This window comes from Eutrigla gurnardus, assembly GCF_963514095.1.
Source record: "Eutrigla gurnardus genome assembly, chromosome: 2".
NCBI classification, from domain to species: Eukaryota; Metazoa; Chordata; class Actinopteri; order Perciformes; family Triglidae; genus Eutrigla; species Eutrigla gurnardus.
The window spans coordinates 18080640-18100897 of record NC_139916.1 but is presented as its reverse complement, the minus strand read 5'-3'; the positions used below and the strand labels follow the sequence as shown (position 1 = coordinate 18100897).

At 42.1% G+C, this 20258-nt stretch overlaps 3 protein-coding genes across 4 annotated transcripts in view; 1 reads left to right on the top strand and 2 right to left on the bottom strand.

The window, feature by feature from the left end:
* The window catches only part of LOC311026864 (retinoic acid receptor gamma-A-like), a 33951-nt gene extending 30753 nt beyond the window's left edge, over window positions 1-3198 (top strand). For both annotated transcript variants that reach the window (XM_084030567.1, XM_084030568.1), the window contains one exon: window positions 85-3198. In XM_084030567.1, coding sequence (XP_083886693.1) covers window positions 85-410 — 326 coding nt within the window. In that variant the 3' untranslated portion in view covers window positions 411-3198. The remainder of the gene's footprint in view (window positions 1-84) is intronic.
* Window positions 3199-5337: 2139 nt separating this feature from the next.
* On the bottom strand, window positions 5338-9819 carry LOC311027600 (calcium-binding and coiled-coil domain-containing protein 1-like; the record flags this gene model as incomplete). The annotated part of the gene is made up of 12 exons (XM_084031690.1): window positions 9746-9819; window positions 8963-9111; window positions 8741-8843; window positions 8429-8631; window positions 8125-8337; window positions 7852-8000; window positions 7705-7774; window positions 7343-7597; window positions 7132-7257; window positions 6721-6816; window positions 5686-5761; window positions 5338-5594 (listed from the first exon to the last, which is right to left on the bottom strand). Exons 2-12 carry the CDS (start codon window positions 9092-9094, stop codon window positions 5338-5340), a joined length of 1680 nt encoding a protein of 559 aa, XP_083887816.1. The 5' UTR covers window positions 9095-9111; window positions 9746-9819.
* Window positions 9820-12528: 2709 nt separating this feature from the next.
* On the bottom strand, window positions 12529-20018 carry LOC311022191 (single-strand selective monofunctional uracil DNA glycosylase-like). Its single transcript, XM_084023281.1, has 2 exons — window positions 19571-20018; window positions 12529-13613 (listed from the first exon to the last, which is right to left on the bottom strand). Exons 1-2 carry the CDS (start codon window positions 19898-19900, stop codon window positions 13083-13085), a joined length of 861 nt encoding a protein of 286 aa, XP_083879407.1. The 5' UTR covers window positions 19901-20018; the 3' UTR covers window positions 12529-13082.
* Window positions 20019-20258: the final 240 nt, after the last annotated feature.

The window sequence follows — 20258 nt, the reverse complement described above, 5'->3', positions numbered from 1 at the left end:
GACTACTTAAAAATAATAAAGCAATTATTAAACTGTGTGTGTGTGTGTGTGTGTGTGTGTGTGTGTGTGTGTTTGCACCCGTAGGTGCAGAACGAGCCATCACACTGAAGACAGAGATCCCAGGCCCCATGCCTCCACTGATCAGGGAGATGCTGGAGAACCCCGAGGCCTTCGAGGACAGTAGTGACTCAGGGGACAGTGCCGCGGCCGCTCCCCCCACCACTCCCCCCGCCACGCAGCCCATCAAACAAGAGGAGAAGGCAGCGGACGAGTCAGCCGTGGAGGAGGAAGAGGACGAGGAAGAGGACGACTACTGGGACGAGGAGAAAGAGCGAGGGGCTGAGAGTGACGGGGAGGCGGCGGCGGCGGCGGGCGTGCATAAGAAAGGCGTGACTGGGAAAACACAGTGAGAGACACACGATGATGCTGCTTCCTCCTTCAGATCACTGAGCCCTTGCCCAGAAATATCTCCTCCCGGAAACCTCAGAATTAGGCTCTTATACAGCAATGGTGTTGCATACAGCACATATTTACAGATACTGTACATGACTGACTGAAAGGAAAAAGTGTCAAATTCAGTATAGGAAGCAAGGTGTGGGAGAAGCAAAAGCACTAAATGTCACCATGAAAAAGAAAATCACTGTGCCAAAATGAGACTGTCTAAAAGATATTTCAAAAGTGTTTGGTCCACCCAAAGAGGAATGGGTGGTGGTGAACACAAGAAAATGCACTCCTCCGCTATCTATAAGGGCTATGCTTTATATAAAATTGATAGTAAAAATGCATTGCAACAATAGAACTCTATGTGGTGTCAATTTACCGAAAATGTCTTCTGAGAATTCCTTTTACGACGGTTCAGAGATATGCAACTTATTTTTGTATCGTATGGTTTTTCTAAACATGTACACATTTCTGTCCTGTCTTTATGCCTGTGTGGGACTCTGTGTTGCTTTTTTTTGTGTATATTTTTCACTCAGTCCTGCTCACATTTTTTTTTAAGCTTGTCTTTAATTGTATGCGTTTCTGTGTTGTTGGACAGGGTGAGAAGCAATTGCAAATATAGTAACGAGAGCAATATAGCAAAGAGAGAGCAGGTCATGAGCAGGACTCAAACTCATAATGTGACAAGCACGTGGTATGAAAATCCCTGATGGGTCAAACGTCTGAAAGTCATTTCAGCTCTGGTGCGGCGTATCTCCACCTCACGACCAAAAACATGTACAATCAATAAAACAAACAACACTTTAGACTAAAGAATCTGCAGGGTAGATTATTTAATGTCATCACACAACCTCAGGTTGATTCTGTCAGGGCCACTTCTCACCTGTCAATGCAGGATTTTCACACAAATGCTCTGACATATCCGTCATCTGACATCTCGTCAATGCAAAAATCTTCTTTCACCAAAACCATGATGTGCAGGCCCTTTCTAAGCTATTACATTCTCATTTTGAATCATCCAAATGGACATAACCCTTAAAAGCAGTTTACTTCACAGAGAACCTCAGGTGTGTGTGTGTGTGTGTGTGTGTGTGTGTGTGAGAGAGAGAGAGAGAGAGCTGAGAGCGTTTACCAATACACAGAGTGATGTACAGATGTGATATTACTGTCATTATTGCCGTAATCCAGTGAGAATTCATGCAGAAGTCCAATTAATATCTTAAAAGTGCACATAAAATAGCTTTTGTAGCAACAACAAAAAAAGTTCACTCACTCAAAGACATCAGACGGCGATACAAGCTGACCGATCGATTAACTGGCTGCAACCGTCCGACATGATGAACAACAAAACCAAAGCTTTACATTGGGGGGGCCGCTCTGCCCAAGATGTGTGTTTATGTTTGCTGTATCTAATGAGTGATGCAATACATGGATTTTGTAAAATACATACTTACAATTCGTTTTTCATTGAGACTATACAGCTTCTTTTTTCTTTCTCTTTTTTTTTTACGCAAGATGTATAAAATTGTCATTATCCGTGTGATGAAAGACGATGTGAGTCTTACTGAACTCCTTAATAGTTGTTATGAGAAAGGATTCTCCATCAGCATGATGTCCGTTATGGCATTGCGGGGCAGCCGCAACATACTTGTGGTATGTTTGATAGTTGATGTATGAAATCTGGAGGAAAGGGCTGCATGTTTCTGCTATCAGAGCATCCGAGACATTCAGTCTCTCATGTAGAGAATATAAGCAGAGAGCAGATCCTACATGGTAGTGGCAACACGGCAACAGTGACGAGTTAGAAAGCTCTAGCATCAGAGGTGAAGCCATCAAGTATACAGACGTTGATTTAAAGCATGAAATAATCAACACTGACGCCATGATATTTGATGACTGCTAATTGTCCTTTGTGACATTTTAGGATGAAAACAACCTAAACTGAGGTTAAAAGCTAAGTTATCTTCAGTGTTCATCTGTCACACACACACACACACACACACACACACACACACACACGCACACACACACACACACACACACGCACACGCACACACACACACGCACACACTCAATATTTTGCACACTGTCCGCCAATTCTACATACTATGCTGTTTAGTATTTAAATATTACACAATTACAACATTTCATAATAAAATATTTTCCTGTTTTTACTTTTTGTTTTTCTTTCTATTAAACGTGTTTCCTTTTTGGAATTTGAGCTGGTGCAATAGATAAGCCATGGAAGAGGTCGTCACAAGGGCCTCAGCTCTCTATGTAAGCATGTGAGTAAGAAAAAACAATATACCAAAGATATTTCATTGCATTTGGACAAAAACAAACTATTAGGTAGTAAAAAAAAAAAATCTATGAAGGTAATTGATGTGAAATATATTGACTTTGTATTGTGTGACAGAGGAAATGTCAGGATCTCAAATGACTTGAAGCTGGAACCAACTTATCTCTGATGCATTTTGTTGTTGTTTTTTAACTGATGTCTTTTTATAAACACAATCTGTACATTATGCAAATACCTTCTCTTCATGTTCAGGGATTCAGACGCCTCGTGAGTTTTGCTTCAATTGGACTTCTACTAAAATAGCCCAGATACACACACAGGAAAAACAAAGACTGGGCTGATCTGTTCTTTTTTTTTTTACATTTTGATTTTTGCTTATTTGTTGCTTGTTGTTTGCTTATTTGTTATTTGTTGTTGTATTTCTTGTATTTTGATAAAGGTGCGCTTTGTTCTCAGACCTTTCAGCCTCTAGTTGTCATCTTATTTGCCTTACGTGACGCACGTTTACACGGAAAGATGCAAACAAAATCAATACAGCGCCATCATGTATTTATTATCATATTTTATAAGTCATCTCACCAACAAAAGCTCAGATCAATAAACAACAGTATAAACAAATTAACTTTCATGTTTTTCCAACCTGTCGCTGACGACACACACACACACACACACACACACACACACGCACACACTCAATATTTTGCACACTGTCCGCCAATTCTACATACTATGCTGTTTAGTATTTAAATATTACACAATTACAACATTTCATAATAAAATATTTTCCTGTTTTTACTTTTTGTTTTTCAGTTCAGTTTTTCGGTTTCAGGATTCACATGCAGAGGTTGAAAAAAGATGTAGGCGAGTGAATCCAAGCTTTTCTTAAAACAGTTGCAACATATTTTCTATGTGTTGCCTTTAAAAACACTCAAAATAAAAGCGCTGCACTAGAATAATCATAAAGGTTTTCTTATGGCCCGTTGACTTGCATCTCAGTGGTCAACAAGCAAACAACAAACTAGGCGTCCATCTTCTTCTTTGTTACCACATGGGGGAGTCGGCCAGCTCGCTGCAGAGAGAAGGAAGATCCATAGTTTTACATGACAATTTGCTGCTATTTTTGCCCTTATTACGTTGCTATCACTGTATTATTTACACTTTTATTGTTACCCTGCAGTGCTCTTTATGACTCTTCCCACTAGAAAAGAAAATGACTAGCAAGTGGAACGACAGCTTATCTAAAACAAGCAGCCGGTCTGCCTGGGAGGAGAGTGTGAATCAAGTCATCATGTCATATTTTAGGAGAGGCGCTTCCAGTCATGGAGGGTGTGTACTGTGTGGCTGGTGGAATGCCAGGATTGTCACCTCAGGATGGGGTCGATGAGTTCTGGTAGCATCAGCTGCTTCCGTTCACCGGCTCGGGCTTCAACGTGCTGACTCAAATCCTGAGAGAGCAGAGATGGACACCGACTGAAGATTTATCTCAATATATAAACCCCAAATCACATGGATCACTTTTTGTTTTGTTATAATACATCTATAAAACACTGCATTCATTGTACGAGCATCTAAACATCTATATATATATATCCCATAGATTACAATTACAGTAATTACAATGTTACTGCCGTGAATTTCAACGAGGCGTAATTACACACAGAAAAGAAAGCTCATAACTGACCTCATTTGAGTGACAGCATTAACAGATAAGCGTTACAAACTAGTCAATTCTGCTTCTCTGTAACCAATAAATCTCCAGTTTTAAGGTCAATTATGAGACCAGGACTTTGTTTATATCCTTGTTATGTCTGCATGCTTTTTATCCTCATTGAATGTGACTTATCGGATCATGATATTTGGTTTCTGTGTGATATACTCACCTGTGAGATAAAGTCAAAACCAGTAACTGTTTAAATTTAGAAGGGAAAGAGTTACATATTTTGTCATCTGGTATTTGTTTGCTTTAATCTGGATTCTGATGTAGAAACTTCCTTCTTTAAAATGATGATGCATGGAGAGCTGCAGGAACGAGTCCTAAAACTCAGAAGTCAACGGGTTCTTTGATGGGTGTTTGGTCTGATGTCTAAGCTTGTGTCTGTGGTTAACATAAGCTGAATAGATTTTAACGTTTTGTTCCTTTCAAAAGTCATAGTGCAATATTAATAGTGCAATATTCCAGTCCAATGGAAAAATACTACTTGTAGCTTGTTCTCAATGAACCAGTGCAATGCAAACTTCTTGTGTTGGCCTTGAAAAATACATCATCCCTGCAGCACTCCATTAATAATGTAGATTCACTTATGTACTTTTTTTGTTTATTATTCTTAGTTATGGTGTTCATGGTATTGTATTGATTTGTTTATTGTACAGACTATTCATCCATTCATCCATCCCCCTCACTCAATAAATAGTTACATGGCTATGGCCTAACCTGACCCAGTTAGGACCTATATAATAATAATAATAATAATAATAATAATAATAATAATAATAATAATAATAATAATATAATCATAATCATAATATAATCATAATCATAATACATCATAATCTCCTTGTTGTTATTACTTCTTCCTACTGGCGTTAAACCATGATGTTCAACAATAGAACGAGTCAAATATTTGCCCTCTCTCTGCGTCTGTCAGCTCTGAAGCAGCTGCTGTTGGACTTTGTTTGGCTTGTGTGATCGGATGGCACACCTGTGTGTCTTCTTTGCTTTGGACGTGTGTCTCAGCAGCAAGGAGCTCAGCTCTGTTGGGCTGGTCCAGGTGAGCGGAGGGGGCAAGAGATGAACAGACTGATCTGGGGTAAGCTGAGGAAGCATCCTTGTCATCCTCAGAGGAAGATCCAGGAGCTGTTTAAAACCAGTCACAGTCTTTGCTTTGGCACTCATTACTGTGCAGTGAATCAAGCAGTGCTGCGTACAAAGAGACTTCATTACTCACAGATGGGAAATCCCCCATTTGAGTTAGTTTCAATCCTCAACCTCAGCTCTAACTGACGGATGCAGCTCACCAGGTCCTGCCAGTGTCCAATTTCACACCCACAGATTTGAGGAAGATTTGGGGAAGAAGACAAGAAATAAGAATTGAAAAGTAATTTCAATGCAAACAGCTACAATATTGTCGTATTTTCTGTTGAGTTTATGAAATTGTTTCTTTTAGTAATTGAGGATATCCTCATCAACACACTCTAAGTATTAATTGTGCTACATGTTGACTGTAATCATGGATGTCCTTGGATACTTTACTTAAGTCAAACAGTAATACACAATGTAGGAATACAAGTAGGCTATTAAGTAAAAAAGTGCCTAAAGAAACATAATTATTTATTATGCAGTATGTTGTTTCACAATAAAATATTATTAATGTGAACATTTAAGTCCTAACTTAACCCATAATAAAGCATCATAATCTATTTGTTCATGTTGTTTGTATTAATCTAATTCTTAGTAATTTAAAGGACGAGTCTGTAGGATTTAATGCCACCTAGCGGTGAGTTTGCAGATTGACGGCTTGAAGGTGGATTTGTCCCATCAAATTCAAGCTGACCTAAATATGAGAGAGGCCCTGTGTAGACCAGGTTTTGGTCTGTTCTGGGCTATAGTAGGAAATGTGCTGGGTTGATGGAAGAGAACCTGCTCCCTGTGCAGATATGAAAAGCTCATTCTAAGCTAACACAACACAACTATTCCTAGTTTATGGTCACTTTACATGAATGAAAACATAACAGCTGTTTCTTCTCCTACACACTATTCCTTTTAAGTCATCAAACACATGTAGTGGAGGAAAAAGTACAATGCTTTCCTCTGAAAAAAGAGTAGTAGTAGTAGTGTAAAGTAGTATTAAGTACTTTCGGAAAGTAAAACTAACTGATATCGTATTTATTTGACAAGTCAACCTGGAGTCAGTGTGCCTTACAGTACAAACTACATTGGGTGCTTTAAAAAAAAGGCATGAAATAAACAAAAACGTTCTTGCCTGTTTGTCCAACTGTTGCTCCTCTCTCTCTTTCTGGGCTTTCCTCAAACTGGCCTTCAGCTGCTGTAGCTCTCGCCTAGTATCACTCATTAGCACCTATAGGGGGCAGCAACATCATACTCAGACCACCATCTGAACAACACCAACACATCTGACCTGGCTCCTCCTCTCCCCCTGCTGTTGATCTGCATGTCAGTGAGGAGAAATGTTTACTTGCTGTTCATGGAAGCTTTTCTATTTGTGCCCTCATGTCAGTAACGCTATGCCGAACTCTGACGTCGTTCTCCGGCTTCCAAACTGTAACCTGAGTGGCTGACGGTGCAGATTGGTGGCACACGAGCAGCTATACTTAGAGCAGAATGTGTTTGTGTGCTGAATAATAGTGACTTGGATGAACTTTGTGTTACTTACCCGGTTGCAGTCTCTCTCTACCCCGAGCCTCACTTCCAGCTTCTCCCTCTCCGTCCTCTCCTCCTGGAGCCACTCCTCCTTCCTCTGCACCTCAAAGCTCAGTTCTTGGACTTTCTTTGCATCTGTCTGTGATAAAAAAAAAAATTAAAAAAAAGTGGAACAAAGGCGGGTTTACATACAGGTGTTTGATGTGCTTTGCTGTGTCACTCACTTCCGCCGTGTGTTTGTAAGCCTCCCTCTCGAGAGCCCAGTTGGCGCGCTCCTCCCTGAGGACCAGGTTTTCCTCAGACAGCAGCAGGGTGAGCTGGGCCACCTGCAGCCGGGCTTGGTGCAGCTCCGTGCTGGTGCGGCCCTGCCGGGTGGCCAGCTCTCTCAGCTCCCTCCGCAGGCCCTCGGCCACGGGCTCGCTGGCCTCCAGACGCTCCTGCAGCCCTCGCACCTCCAGCAGGGCGGCCTCGTTCTCCACCTGCACACAGACGACGTGACGGAGAAGCTGTGGTTCAGAGGAGCTGTGGTTCAGGGCTCCTCTGTTCCCCTCTTTAACCAAGCTGTGTTTTTACACCGGCCGGTTACCTGCAGACACTTTCTCTTCTCCTCATCGTGTTTCATTTGACTGGACATTTTCTTCACTCTCTCCTTCAACCTGTGGGACACAAACGTATTCGTTGTAGGCCCCGAGGAAATAAATATGCAAGGCAGACCTTTTAAGTTGACACTTGCCTTTCCAGGTCACAGTTTTCCTCTTTCTTCCTGTCATTCAGGACCATGACGTCGTCCTCCAGGTCTTTAATCCGACACTGGCTCTCGACCTTTTCAGCCACGAGTTTGCTCATCTCAGAAGTCAGATTTTCCTGACTATATTTCACATTCTTTCAATGTTGTGGAGAAAGAAAAGTGATTATCAGTGGATTTTTAATCCAAATGCTACATTTTTGGGGTGGTGAAAATAAGATGGCTGCCCCAAGACATCTGGAAGCGTGACCTTGTCTGTACCTTGTGTTTTCCCTCCATCTTCCTGAGCTTCTCACAGTTGTGTCTGAAGTCGTCTCTAAGCTCTGAGATCTCCTCCTGCATCGCGTCTCTTTCACGCTCCCACTCCATCTTTGCTTTTCTGCCGTTCTCCTTCTCATTTTCTGTCGCCTCTTTGGCCGCATCCAGAGCCTGCTGGGTTTCCGCTTGTGTCTTTAAGCACTCCTCCAGCTGACTCTGTTCGACAGGGACATTTAAACATTTTAACACAAGAATCATGTAATTCATTTGCAGTACACATTAGTGGCTCAGTTGTTTTCATTTCCACCTGCAGCAGCTGAGCCCGGGGGATGACTAGGAGCAGCTCCTCCTCTCCGTCCTCCTCGTCCTCCTCCTCTTTCAGAGTCTCCAGCTCCTCCAGCGGCTTGGGAGCACGGAAGGTGAAGGTTCGGCTACGGGCGCACACCCTCCCCATCTTATCCACGTACATGAACTGATACTCTGCAGCACTGGGGCGGGGCAGGTAGGGTGCTGCATGAGATGTACAAGTCAAGCATATAGGGTATTATTACTATCATATAAGACATCGGATTATATTTTCAATTGTCATATGTTTTGAAATGTGTGGATGGATTGTCACCCTGGAAAACTGCACAGCAGTCAACGTCGGTTCCCTCAGTGTAGCCGTCGGGAGCAAGGGCCCATGTATATGTGTAGTACTGCTTCACCGAAGAACAGCCCAGCTGTGGCACGATTACAAACACAGAGCATACAAATGTACATCCCCATCACACAGAACTGACTTCTGTATCATGTGTTCTGTCTCAGTGTGGAGGAATGGGTCTAAAGTGGGTGAATCTACCTTAAAAATCCCTATCCAGTCACTGCTGCTCCACCGATGGTCAGAGGTCAGGCTGTAGTGACACTCCACTCTGATCTGGGGGAAGTAGAGTTGCCCCACATTTCGAAACACCACCGTGGGCTGTTTATCCATGGTAATAGGAGGCTGTGCTGTTGAGGAAGAAAACATTCATGGATCCGGTGAAATGTGCTCCAGTTTCAGTCTGGAGGAGAACAGCTGAAAGGTGATAGCAGAGTCAGACCAGGAATGCAGCGTGGTCATAACACCATGTTTATACACAAGCTCATATACCCAAGCTGTCCTAGTTCATAATAGTGTTATTATTGAGTGCATGAATGTATACATTACTGGAAGACTTTTTGGAACTGGTTATTTATCATAAAAAGACCGGCCTTAACCAACTAACAGCTATGCTTTCTATTCCAATACTTAAACAAGGATGTTTTAAATTGAATTTCTCAAAAGCACCAACCTAAGCTAAATGTGCAATTAGGTCAATAAAGTAATGTGTGCTACGAATTATTAAAAAATGAAGCACATTATTATCCTTTTCAGGGTTTTTTTCATACACAAACATCAAATTAAACTTGCCTTTTGCTATTTGTCCTATTAAGTGTAGTTGTGTTTGCTATATATTTAAGTATTAATGGCTTTCTAAAAACATTTGATCGTTGGATCTACAAATAATAATACATCTAATAAATATTAAGAATATTATTATCCAATGATGTTATCTAATAAAGTATCTAAGAAACAAACTTTGTGGTGTTGATGTTTTCTTACCTTATCTGCTGAGAATAAAGGAGAGAGCCGTGGATCGATCTGTAGACGGTGATGAGCAAATCTGTCTGGTGAGTTTCACAACATCTTCTGAAACATGGTTCGCCCCCGAGTAAAGTTGGTGATGCTGGGGGACTCATGGGAGATGCAGTCCATGAGTACACAGCTCATCACCAGGCAAAGCAGTGCGATGGACTTCAACTCCCATTATGGGATTTAGTTATAGGATACAGGATCTGCTGCAAGTAGGTAACGCTCATTGCACTTCTCAGTTGAGGCAGAGGAGAGGGTGAAAACATGTCTCTTAATAACTTCAGTGAACCGGCTGTCCTGGAATCAGTGAAAGACATATTGCGTAAGAATTGTGGTCCCACTTGTGAACACTTGATGGCAATGTAGTTTCAGCAGAAACCCACTTTCATTAAGCAGGATGTGGCTTTGGTGCTTTTGGGGGGGGGAGGGGTCACGTGGTCATAGATGAATACACGTCTGTGATTGGTTGCTCTGATGACAAGTGGTGGACACGATATCCCTGTTTTTTTGGGGGGTTTTTTGCAACTACGGCTTCATTGTTTTATAAATTCTATGCACGAGCAATATAAGACACTTGCAGATAAACATCTCACTCTCCGATCAAAGCTGCAACAAAACACTCACATATTTCATGATAAAACACGACATCTTGTACTTTATATACCATTTTCCGAAAAAGGCTCAAGACTCACCTGTTCAGACTTCACCTCGACTAGCATGACCCACTAACACCCCCCCCCCCCCCCCCCAAAAAAAAAAAAAAAAAAATACCTTACCTATAGCACTCTGATCGTAGCACTGTTGCTCTTGAAGTACTAGTTTACTCAGATGAGGACCTAACACTTGTTCTATTTTTAGCCCTTTCTTTATCGGCAATGATTCGTTGTGGTTTCCTTGTTTCCTTCTTTTGACAAATGTACTTATTGTAAGTCGCTTTGGACAAAAGCATCTGCTAAAGGACCTAAATGTAAATGTAATGTATTTTAATTTCATCATACAGGCTTCCATGAAAAATTGTTCCTAGAAATACACGGAATTAGTCAAATTGTGGAGAAATCAGTGTTTAAACCTTAACAAACATATACAGGCATGTGAGAAAATTAGGACACCCCATTAAATAATCAGCTTTTTATTTAGAAATGGTTCACATATCAATGTCCAGTCATGTTTTTACGTATTTTTCAAAAAGAAAGTGATTTAATTGCAATTTAACAACAAAAATGAACATTGTTTGACAAATCCAAAAAAAGAAAAAAAATTAAAGTATGTTTTTTAATGGAGGAAAAAGTTAGGACACCCTACCCCCTAATAGCTAGTGTTGCCCCCGTTGGCTGATATAACTTCAACAAGACGCTTTTTGCAGCCTTTTACCAGTCTCTGACATCGATCAGGAGAAAGTTTGGCCCACTCCTCAATGCAGAATTCTTTCAGCTGTGAGATGTTTGAGGGGTGTCTTGCATGTACAGCCCGTTTCAAGTCACTCCACAGCATTTCAATGGGATTAAGATCAGGGCTTTGACTTGGCCATTCCAGGACTCTCCACTTCTTCTTTTTTAGCCAGTCTTTGGTGGATTTGCTGGTATGCTTTGGGTCATTGTCTTGTTGCAGTATCCAGTTACGTTTCAGCTTTAATTTTTTGACAGATGGTTTCACATTTTCTTCAAGCACCCTCTGATACACAGTAGAATTCATGATGGATTCTAGGATGGTGAGCTGGCCAGGTCCTGCTGCAGCAAAGCAACCCCAAACCATGACACTGCCTCCTCCATGCTTCACAGTTGGTATGAGGTTCTTTTCTTGGAAGGCTGTATTTGGTTTACGCCAAACATGTCTTCTGTTCTGGTGTCCAAATAATTCAATTTTAGACTCATCTGTCCAAAGCACCTTATTCCAGAAGTTGTGGTCTTTGTCTATGTTCTCTCTGGCAAACTTCAGTCTGGCCTTAATGTTTTTTTTAGAGAGCAAAGGTTTCTTCCTTGCACACCTCCCATGAAAGTCAAACTTGTGTAGTCTCTTTCTGATTGTAGAGTCATGCACTTTCACACCGACAGTAGTCAGAACCTGCTGTAATTCCCGTGATGACATTTTAGGATTTTTGAGGACTTCTTTGATCATCCTGCGTTCTGCTCTGGGGGTAAACTTGCTTGGACAGCCAGATCTTGGCATGGTGGCAGTTGTCTTGAATGTCCTCCACTTATAAACAATTTTACGAATCGTGGAATGGCTAATGTTAAATTCTTTAGAAATCTTTTTAAATCCTTTACCAGACTCGTAGGCGGCCACAATCTTCTTTCTGAGGGCATCAGGAAGCTCTTTAGACCTCACCATGGCGCTCATCTCAACTTCTCAATTGTCAGGGGCACACCAAACTAAATCTGAGGTTTAAATAGGGCAAGGCTCCATTCAAATGCTGGGTAACAATCTACTAATCATGTGCACCTGATGTGATGCACCTGTTTGGGATTTTCAACATTTTAAGAGGGATAATATAGGGGGTGTCCTAATTTATTCCTCACCAGAAATTGCATTATTTTTTAATTAAATTTCACAGAAAGTTTTAAAAAGGCTTTTCTTATTTTTTTAATTGTTTAGTTATATTATTTGGATCCCTCAGTTTCATTAAAATTGACATTAAATACCCATATGTCCAAATATATTTTAAAATACACGATTTCATAAGGTGTCCTAATTTTTGCACATGCCTGTATATATATAATATAATATAATATAATATAAATTACCAACATAAATGACAATTAAAAAGACATTTTAAAAAAAAGAATACAAAAGACTAAAGACTACTTGTACAGTGGTAAAGCATGAACAATACTTAAAAGCATATTTACTAAATGTTTTGTCATACAGAATATTTCTTTATAATGTCATTCAGTGGGACAGTAAAGTGTGTACGTGTTGTTCTTCATGGGGACTCCATCTTTAGGGATGTGACGTGAGACCTTGTTTTCACAATTGTTCAATTTGGTAAATTAGTACCATTTGAAGATGAACGAAAATTTCCAGACATGCATTTATAAAAAAAATGCATCATCATGTTTAGCGGTCATTGTGTGTCTTATAAATACATCCAGAGCACTTTATACTAAAATGAGTATAATGTAGTGCTGTGCTCAGTACTGTGTATTACCAGCTGCTCAGAAGCAGACTGAGCTGCTGGGAGAGCTGTGGGCTTATTTAGCAGCACACCTCATGATCATGACAGCGAGTCTCTTAAACTCCTCACGGCATGATCCAGTGTCAAAGTGAGTGGTGCTACTGATGAGGCTTGTGTCCCTGAAGGTCGATTCATTCACATGTTGTTCAGCAACGACAAGACCCCGAGTTCTGAAAGCTTGGCTTTGGCTACTTCCTCCCAGCCCTTATTGGCTAGCGGGTTCCTGGGCGATGGATGCATGACGCCCTCGACCCGCACATTGACACCCGCTGCAGACAGAGCTCGCCGCGCCCGCTGCTCTGCCACCCTTCCAACGCCGATCACCATGGAGATGCCCAGTGCCTTCACTGCCTGGCACAGTGCAATGTCACACAGGGCCAGGAGGGCCTGTCGTTCAGCCACGGGCAGCTCGGGGGGCGTTAAATTCTTCCCGCTGGCGCCGATGAAGATGAGCGGGCATAGATTGTGAACAAAGCAGTGCCGAAAGAACAGTTCTGGTTCACCACAGAACTTCCTGAAGAAGCCCCAGAAACGTGCGCCGCTCACTTCCTTCTGCGTGCAGGCGAGTCCTGTGATCCGACGCTTTGGATGCTCGTCAAGCGGATGGCCGACCTCCCCTGTGATCTTCATCCAATCAACTACTGACCTCACTTCACCAAATGGGACCTGCGCCAAGAAATGTAGATCATTTAACACATCACAGACGCATTTACTGCAGCAAATTACATTTAAACAAGTCAGAAATCTTTGTTGTGAGTAAACAGCACAATGATGGCTGGTGAGAAAAACTAGGAACATAAAGCTGGGCATGCAAGTAATATAGTGATATAGTGATGTAGTGATATAGTGATATAGTGATGAAGTGATATTGTGATATAGTTATACAGTGATATAGTGATATTGTGATGTAGTGATAATGTGATATAGTAATAATGTGATATAGTGATATTGTGATATAGCGATAATGTGATATAGTGATAATGTGATATAGTGATAATGTGATATAGTGATATTGTGATAATGTGATATTGTGATAATGTGATATAGTGATAATGTGATATATTTATAATGTGATATAGTGATATAGTGATTTTGTGATATTGTGATAATGTGATATTGTGATATAGTGATAATGTGATATAGTGATTTTGTGATAGTGTTGTCACGATACCAACATTTTGGTACCGGTACCGGTACCAACATGTGTTTCGGTACTTTTCGATACTTTTCGATACTTTTTCAAATAAAAAAGTGAACGCAAAAAATGTCAAATGACTTTATTTTAATAGAAAATCTTAGAACAATAACATATTAATCAGCAAATAAAATAAAATACCACAAAGACAAGCTTTTCTAATGCACACAATTTTAAAAATGTTAAAATATAAATACAATTAAAACTGCGAGCAGTATCGTGACGGGCCCGAGCTCATATGCGGTCGTGGAGTGCCTGCGGTCACAGGGCAGTGTCGTGGACGCTGCCCTTGGCGCGGCCGCCTCTCCTGGCGCAAGTCGAGACACAAGCGATTTGACACCGAAAGGCATCCGTCTGTCACGTGCGGTCGTGGAGTGCCTGCATTCACACGCGTGGCAGCCGCCTACCTGTGCAGCAGCCACCTCCTCGTGGCGTGAGTTTAGACACAAGCGATTGACATTTAAAGCCATCTGTCTGTCACATACACACATGTTCATGCCTTCCTGACATCTCTCCTCCTCCCCCTAGTGTGACCTCTCCTCCTCTCCCTGTGTCCTCCTTGCAAGGTGAGATGAGAGGAATTAGTTATAAAAAAAAATCAGGTGTGGCTTTAACTTGGAAAAAGTGACTAAATCAATGACATTTCCTGTCACCAGTAGGTGGCGCTCTGACAGAGTGAATGTCAAAGTGCAGATGTGTTCAGGAAGGAACTGCATTCACACGCGTGGCAGCCGCCTACCTGTGCAGCAGCCACCTCCTCGTGGCGTGAGTTTAGACACAAGCGATTGACATTTAAAGCCATCTGTCTGTCACATACACACATGTTCATGCCTTCCTGACATCTCTCCTCCTCCCCCTAGTGTGACCTCTCCTCCTCTCCCTGTGTCCTCCTTGCAAGGTGAGATGAGAGGAATTAGTTATAAAAAAAATCAGGTGTGGCTTTAACTTGGAAAAAGTGACTAAATCAATGACATTTCCTGTCACCAGTAGGTGGCGCTCTGACAGAGTGAATGTCAAAGTGCAGATGTGTTCAGGAAGGAACTCTAATCAAGTGTGCAAAGTTTGGAGCAGATCAGAGAACAAACACTGAAGTTACAATAGTTTGGATGTTAATGACAGAGTTCAGCTGACAGCTGTATGAGATGCATGTAAAGTGTGCATCTCTCCTCCTCTCTGTGTCCAGGCTGAAATGAGAGGAATTAGTTATAAAAAAAATCAGGTGTGGCTTTAACTTGGAAAAAGTGACTAAATCAATGACATTTCCTGTCACCAGTAGGTGGCGCTCTGACAGAGTGAATGTGAAAGTGCAGATGTGTTCAGGAAGGAACTCTAATCAAGTGTGCAAAGTTTGGAGCAGATCAGAGAACAAACACTGAAGTTACAATAGTTTGGATGTTAATGACAGAGTTCAGCTGACAGCTGTATGAGATGCATGTAAAGTGTGCATCTCTCCTCCTCTCTGTGTCCAGGCTGAAATGAGAGGAATTAGTTATAAAAAAAATCAGGTGTGGCTTTAACTTGGAAAAAGTGACTAAATCAATGACATTTCCTGTCACCAGTAGGTGGCGCTCTGACAGAGTGAATGTGAAAGTGCAGATGTGTTCAGGAAGGAACTCTAATCAAGTGTGCAAAGTTTGGAGCAGATCAGAGAAGAATCACTGAAGTTATAATGTTTATGGCAGAGTTCAACTGACAGCTGTGTGAGATGCATGTGGAGATGTGTGCCATCTCTCCTCCTCTCTACGTCCAGGCTGAAATTAGAGGAATTAAAAAAAAGGAATTAAAAGTGGCATGGCTGTTGATCTGGTGTGATCCAAAGTGAAACTACATTTCAGTCACAGAGCTCACACACATGTTCATGCCTTCCTGACATCTCTCCTCCTCCACCTAGTGTGACCTCTCCTCCTCCCCCTGTGTCCTCCTTGCAAGCTGAAATGAGTGGAATTAGTTATAAAAAAAATCAGGTGTGGCTTTAACTTGGAAAAATTCACAAAATCAATGACATTTCCTGTGGCCAGTAGGTGGCGCTCTGACTGTGAGTGAATATCAAAGTGCAGATGTGTTCAGGAAGGAACTCTAATGAAGTGTGCAAAGTTTGGAGCAGATCAGAGAAGAAACACTGAAGTTATAATGTTTATGGCAGAGTTGAAGTGACAGCTGTGTGAGATGCATGTGGAGATGTGTGCCATCTCTCCTCCTCCCTTTGTGTCCAGGCTGTAATGAGAGGAATTAAAAAAAGGAATTAAAAGTGGCATGGCTGTTGATCTGGTGTGAGGCACATTGAGCTGCATGTGAGATTCACAGTTCCCTATGTGTCACTGATGGATCTCTGACTCCATCTGGTGGTCGCTGTGCGCCTGTGTCTCTCCCCTCTATGCTCCCCGAGTGAAGATTGAGTGAAAACCTGGCTGATTTACACACTTGGCTAAAAACATTTTTTTTACCTACTTTATCATGACTTGAGGCGGTGGGTCCAAGAGGCTTTTTTGTACATCTCCACTTGGGCTATCTAGGAAAAAATGTTTCATGCGTGTACGCCCTACCTAGAGGGGGGGCTGTTGCTGAGAAGATGGGCATAAAATCGTTCACATTTCATTTTGCCATTAGGTGGCGCTCTACCTGTCAGTTAAAATTGCAGTGCAGTTGTGTTCAGGACGTGACTGTTGACAAGCATGAATATTTTGGAGCAGATCGGAGAAGAAACGGTGAAGTTATAACAGCTTTGATGCCAATGGCGAGGGATGAAAATAGTAGCGCAGTCATGACGTCGGCGTGGCCACGCCCCAATACTTTCGGAGCATCTTTAACTTGCGTTTTCTCCTTTAGGCCTTTCCAACCACATATCAAATTTTGGTATCTATCAGATCAACGGTATAATGATTTTTTGATTTTGTGTGACCCCTGTGAATGGCCAAAAACAGCCAAAATCAACCAAACACTGCAATAATTGGGATTTTCTGGAAGTGGCAAATATGACTCCATTTAGATGAAACTTGACATACATGTTCTTTCAAGCGATGTCAACATAGGTTTTGAGTTTCGTAATTTTAGGGGCAAAGGTTATAGAGTTATGCTAATTGCATTTTGGTAGCCACACCCTCTAATGTTCATTGGCCGATATCTCCTGATTAAATGCATATTTTCAAAACCTTTTCGGACCATATCCATAGCTAGGTCTAAAGAGTATGCGTACCGAATTTCGTCCAAATCGGACCAACGGTGTCCGAGAACTGCGCAACGTCCTGTTTTTCATAAAATCCAAGATGGCGGAAAAATTCGGTAGGCGGACTTTGGTACTCCAAGAGGATTTTTTGTAGAGGAGACATGTTTGCACATGTGTGCAAAGTTTCATGTCAATCGGAGTTACGGTGCGGCGGGGCTGGCGATTCTCAACTCTAGGTGGCGCTAGCGAGCAACTTTTTCGTGGGTGAATGCGAAGACGCCAAATTCTCAAATTTTTCGCCAGGCCCTATAGACACTCCAATTTGCGTTATTTATTTTTCAGGCGAAGTCCCCCAAAACGCAGGTCGAACTCGTGAAAAAATAATAATAATAATAATAAACATTCGAATAACAATAGGGCTTCGCAGCCCGACGTTGTCGGCGCTCGGGCCCTAATAATATAAAATATAATAATATAAATAAACCAGCTCTATTTTTTTTCTTCCAGAGCTACTTTTGTTAAGAGTGAAGGGGGGTGGCGCTTGCTTTTAGCACTGAATGTGGCTTTTCTTCCTGAGTAAATGACCTGTCGTTCCCTGAGCTCAGTGTGCAGGTCTGGGGGCTGGTCCTTTAAAGGAGTCATCACCCGGAAATCGCAATTTCTCTTGTTAAAACATGCATATCTGTGTTTGACCTCAGTTGAAACTTGCCTGAAAGGCTGGAGTTTGAGAGTGGCGCCGTTTTTTCGCTTCTGCTCTTTTTCCGAACAGGAATAGCACACAAGGGTGTGCATTCCTAAAGCACGAGATTTTGATTCTGCGCCTTCGGTGACGTCACCGTGGCGGCTACTTGCATAAGCCCACCCCTCTTTCACCACCCAACCCCGCCCCGTCCGCTACCTGAAATCGCCGAAGCGCCGCCATTATGTTTTGGAGTCTGCATGCAGGCAAGCCCCCCCGGCTCTGTCCTTCCTGCGGCGAATCAACGCGCGCCTCATTACATATTATACAATGCACATCCGGACCAGTCAAAACCTCGCGCGTAATCTCGCGTGATAAAATCGCGGTACGAAAAAGGGTCAGAACAAGCTCAATGTTTGATTAAAATTTTTTTTTTTTTTTCTAATAAGTTTTACGAATTGATCCAAAGCGATCCAAGGGGGGCTGGATACGTATAAAACCAGGTGATGACTCCTTTAAGTGTTTGGCTAAGTCGGAGGTGTTTCCGCCGTTAGCCATGCATGTTTTAAACACCGTTTACACAGTGGTGCATCAGCGTTAACTGCCTCGCTTTGCGCATTTGTTTTAAGCTAAAGTACGGCCATATCGGACTTCGCGGCGCTGGTTTGTCCGCAAGTTGCGACGTGGTGACGGTGGCAGCAGCCATTCTCCTCTCCGTGCTTCTCTCACTCGCGCGCTCTCTCGCGCTCTCTCTCCTCTCTCGCTCTCTCTCTCCTCTCTCGCGCTCTCTCCAAGCTTTCCTCCTGCTCCGTTTGTTGCTACCGTCCACGCTGCTCGCTAACGTGCTAGCGGTTTCCTCCGGCTTGCTTGCTTTTTCTTTTTATCTCCCGAAACTGCGGCTCGCTCCTCGTCCTCTCAGCTGTAGTTACAACGCGGTGACGTCATGTGGCGAGTTCGCCGCGCTGTTGCGGGCGCTGCCGGCGGCGCTGCAAGTACCGGTCCCGTCCAAATGCAATATAGTACCGTTTTAAATGCCTCAGTACCCCGGTACCAAATTAGTACCGGTATACCGTGCAACCCTATTTTGTGATAATGTGATATTGTGATATAGTGATATTGTGATATAGTGATAATGTGATATAGTGATAATGTGATATAGTGATAATGTGATATAGTGATTTTGTGATATTGTGATAATGTGATATTGTGATATAGTGATAATGTGATATAGTGATAATGTGATATAGTTATAATGTGATATAGTGATATAGTGATATAGTGATAATGTGATATAGTAATAATGTGATATAGTGATATTGTGATATAGTGATAATGTGATATAGTGATAATGTGATATAGTGATATAGTGATAATGTGATATAGTGATATAGCACTCAAAGTGCTGCTAGGACATGAAACATTCGTTTTAACACAAAATCCCTCGCTGGTATATAATAATTAATGTGGATCTTAAGTGGGGCATACTTCCAAACAGAGTTTCAATAAATCACATCACAGACTAACTGACACACAAATGAGGATTCGGGGGCTACTGATGGTCGGGACTGGAGCATATTTAGTCTCACCCCGGTCTGCGCCATGCCGAAGGGTCCTGGATTCATCCCTAGAAAGAGGACGCTTTGTCCGCCCCGACAGTACGTCTCCACGTAGCAGCGGTGGGGCTCCCAGGCGTACTCCAGCGGGTTGTAGATGTAGCGGACGGGGTCGCTGAAGGTGAGCCGACGGAGGTGGGCGTTCAGCTCCAGTTCGACCCGCAGAAACCTGGAGGCAGGAGTCATGTTGAGCTCCGGTACGGGTTTAAAACCCGGTTCCTGTGATTCACATGAAGCCGGGTCCTTTTCATCTCCACAAGCGAGCTCACCCGTGTCATTTACACATGTATTATCATCTAACATTATTAAATTGGAAAGCTAAGTGAGGTCCAGTTTGTTTGTTTTCTTTCTTTCTTTGTTTTTCTTCTTCTTCCTCCTTTTCTTCTTCTTTATTGGAGGATCGAAAACCAACGTTGGGCGCACACCGCCCCCTGCTGTATCGGAGTACTCATGGCATTATACTGTCTCACCAACACTGATGAGACGGAATGAAAGATGTAATGTTACACAGCCCTGTTTACACTCATATTACTGTATTTTAGTAGATAGTTAATTATACAATAATTAACTATCTACTAAAATACAGTAACATGTACAATAGATGTACATGTACATCTATTGTCTTTATTTCACACTTGTAAAAGTAAATGAGATCAGAACT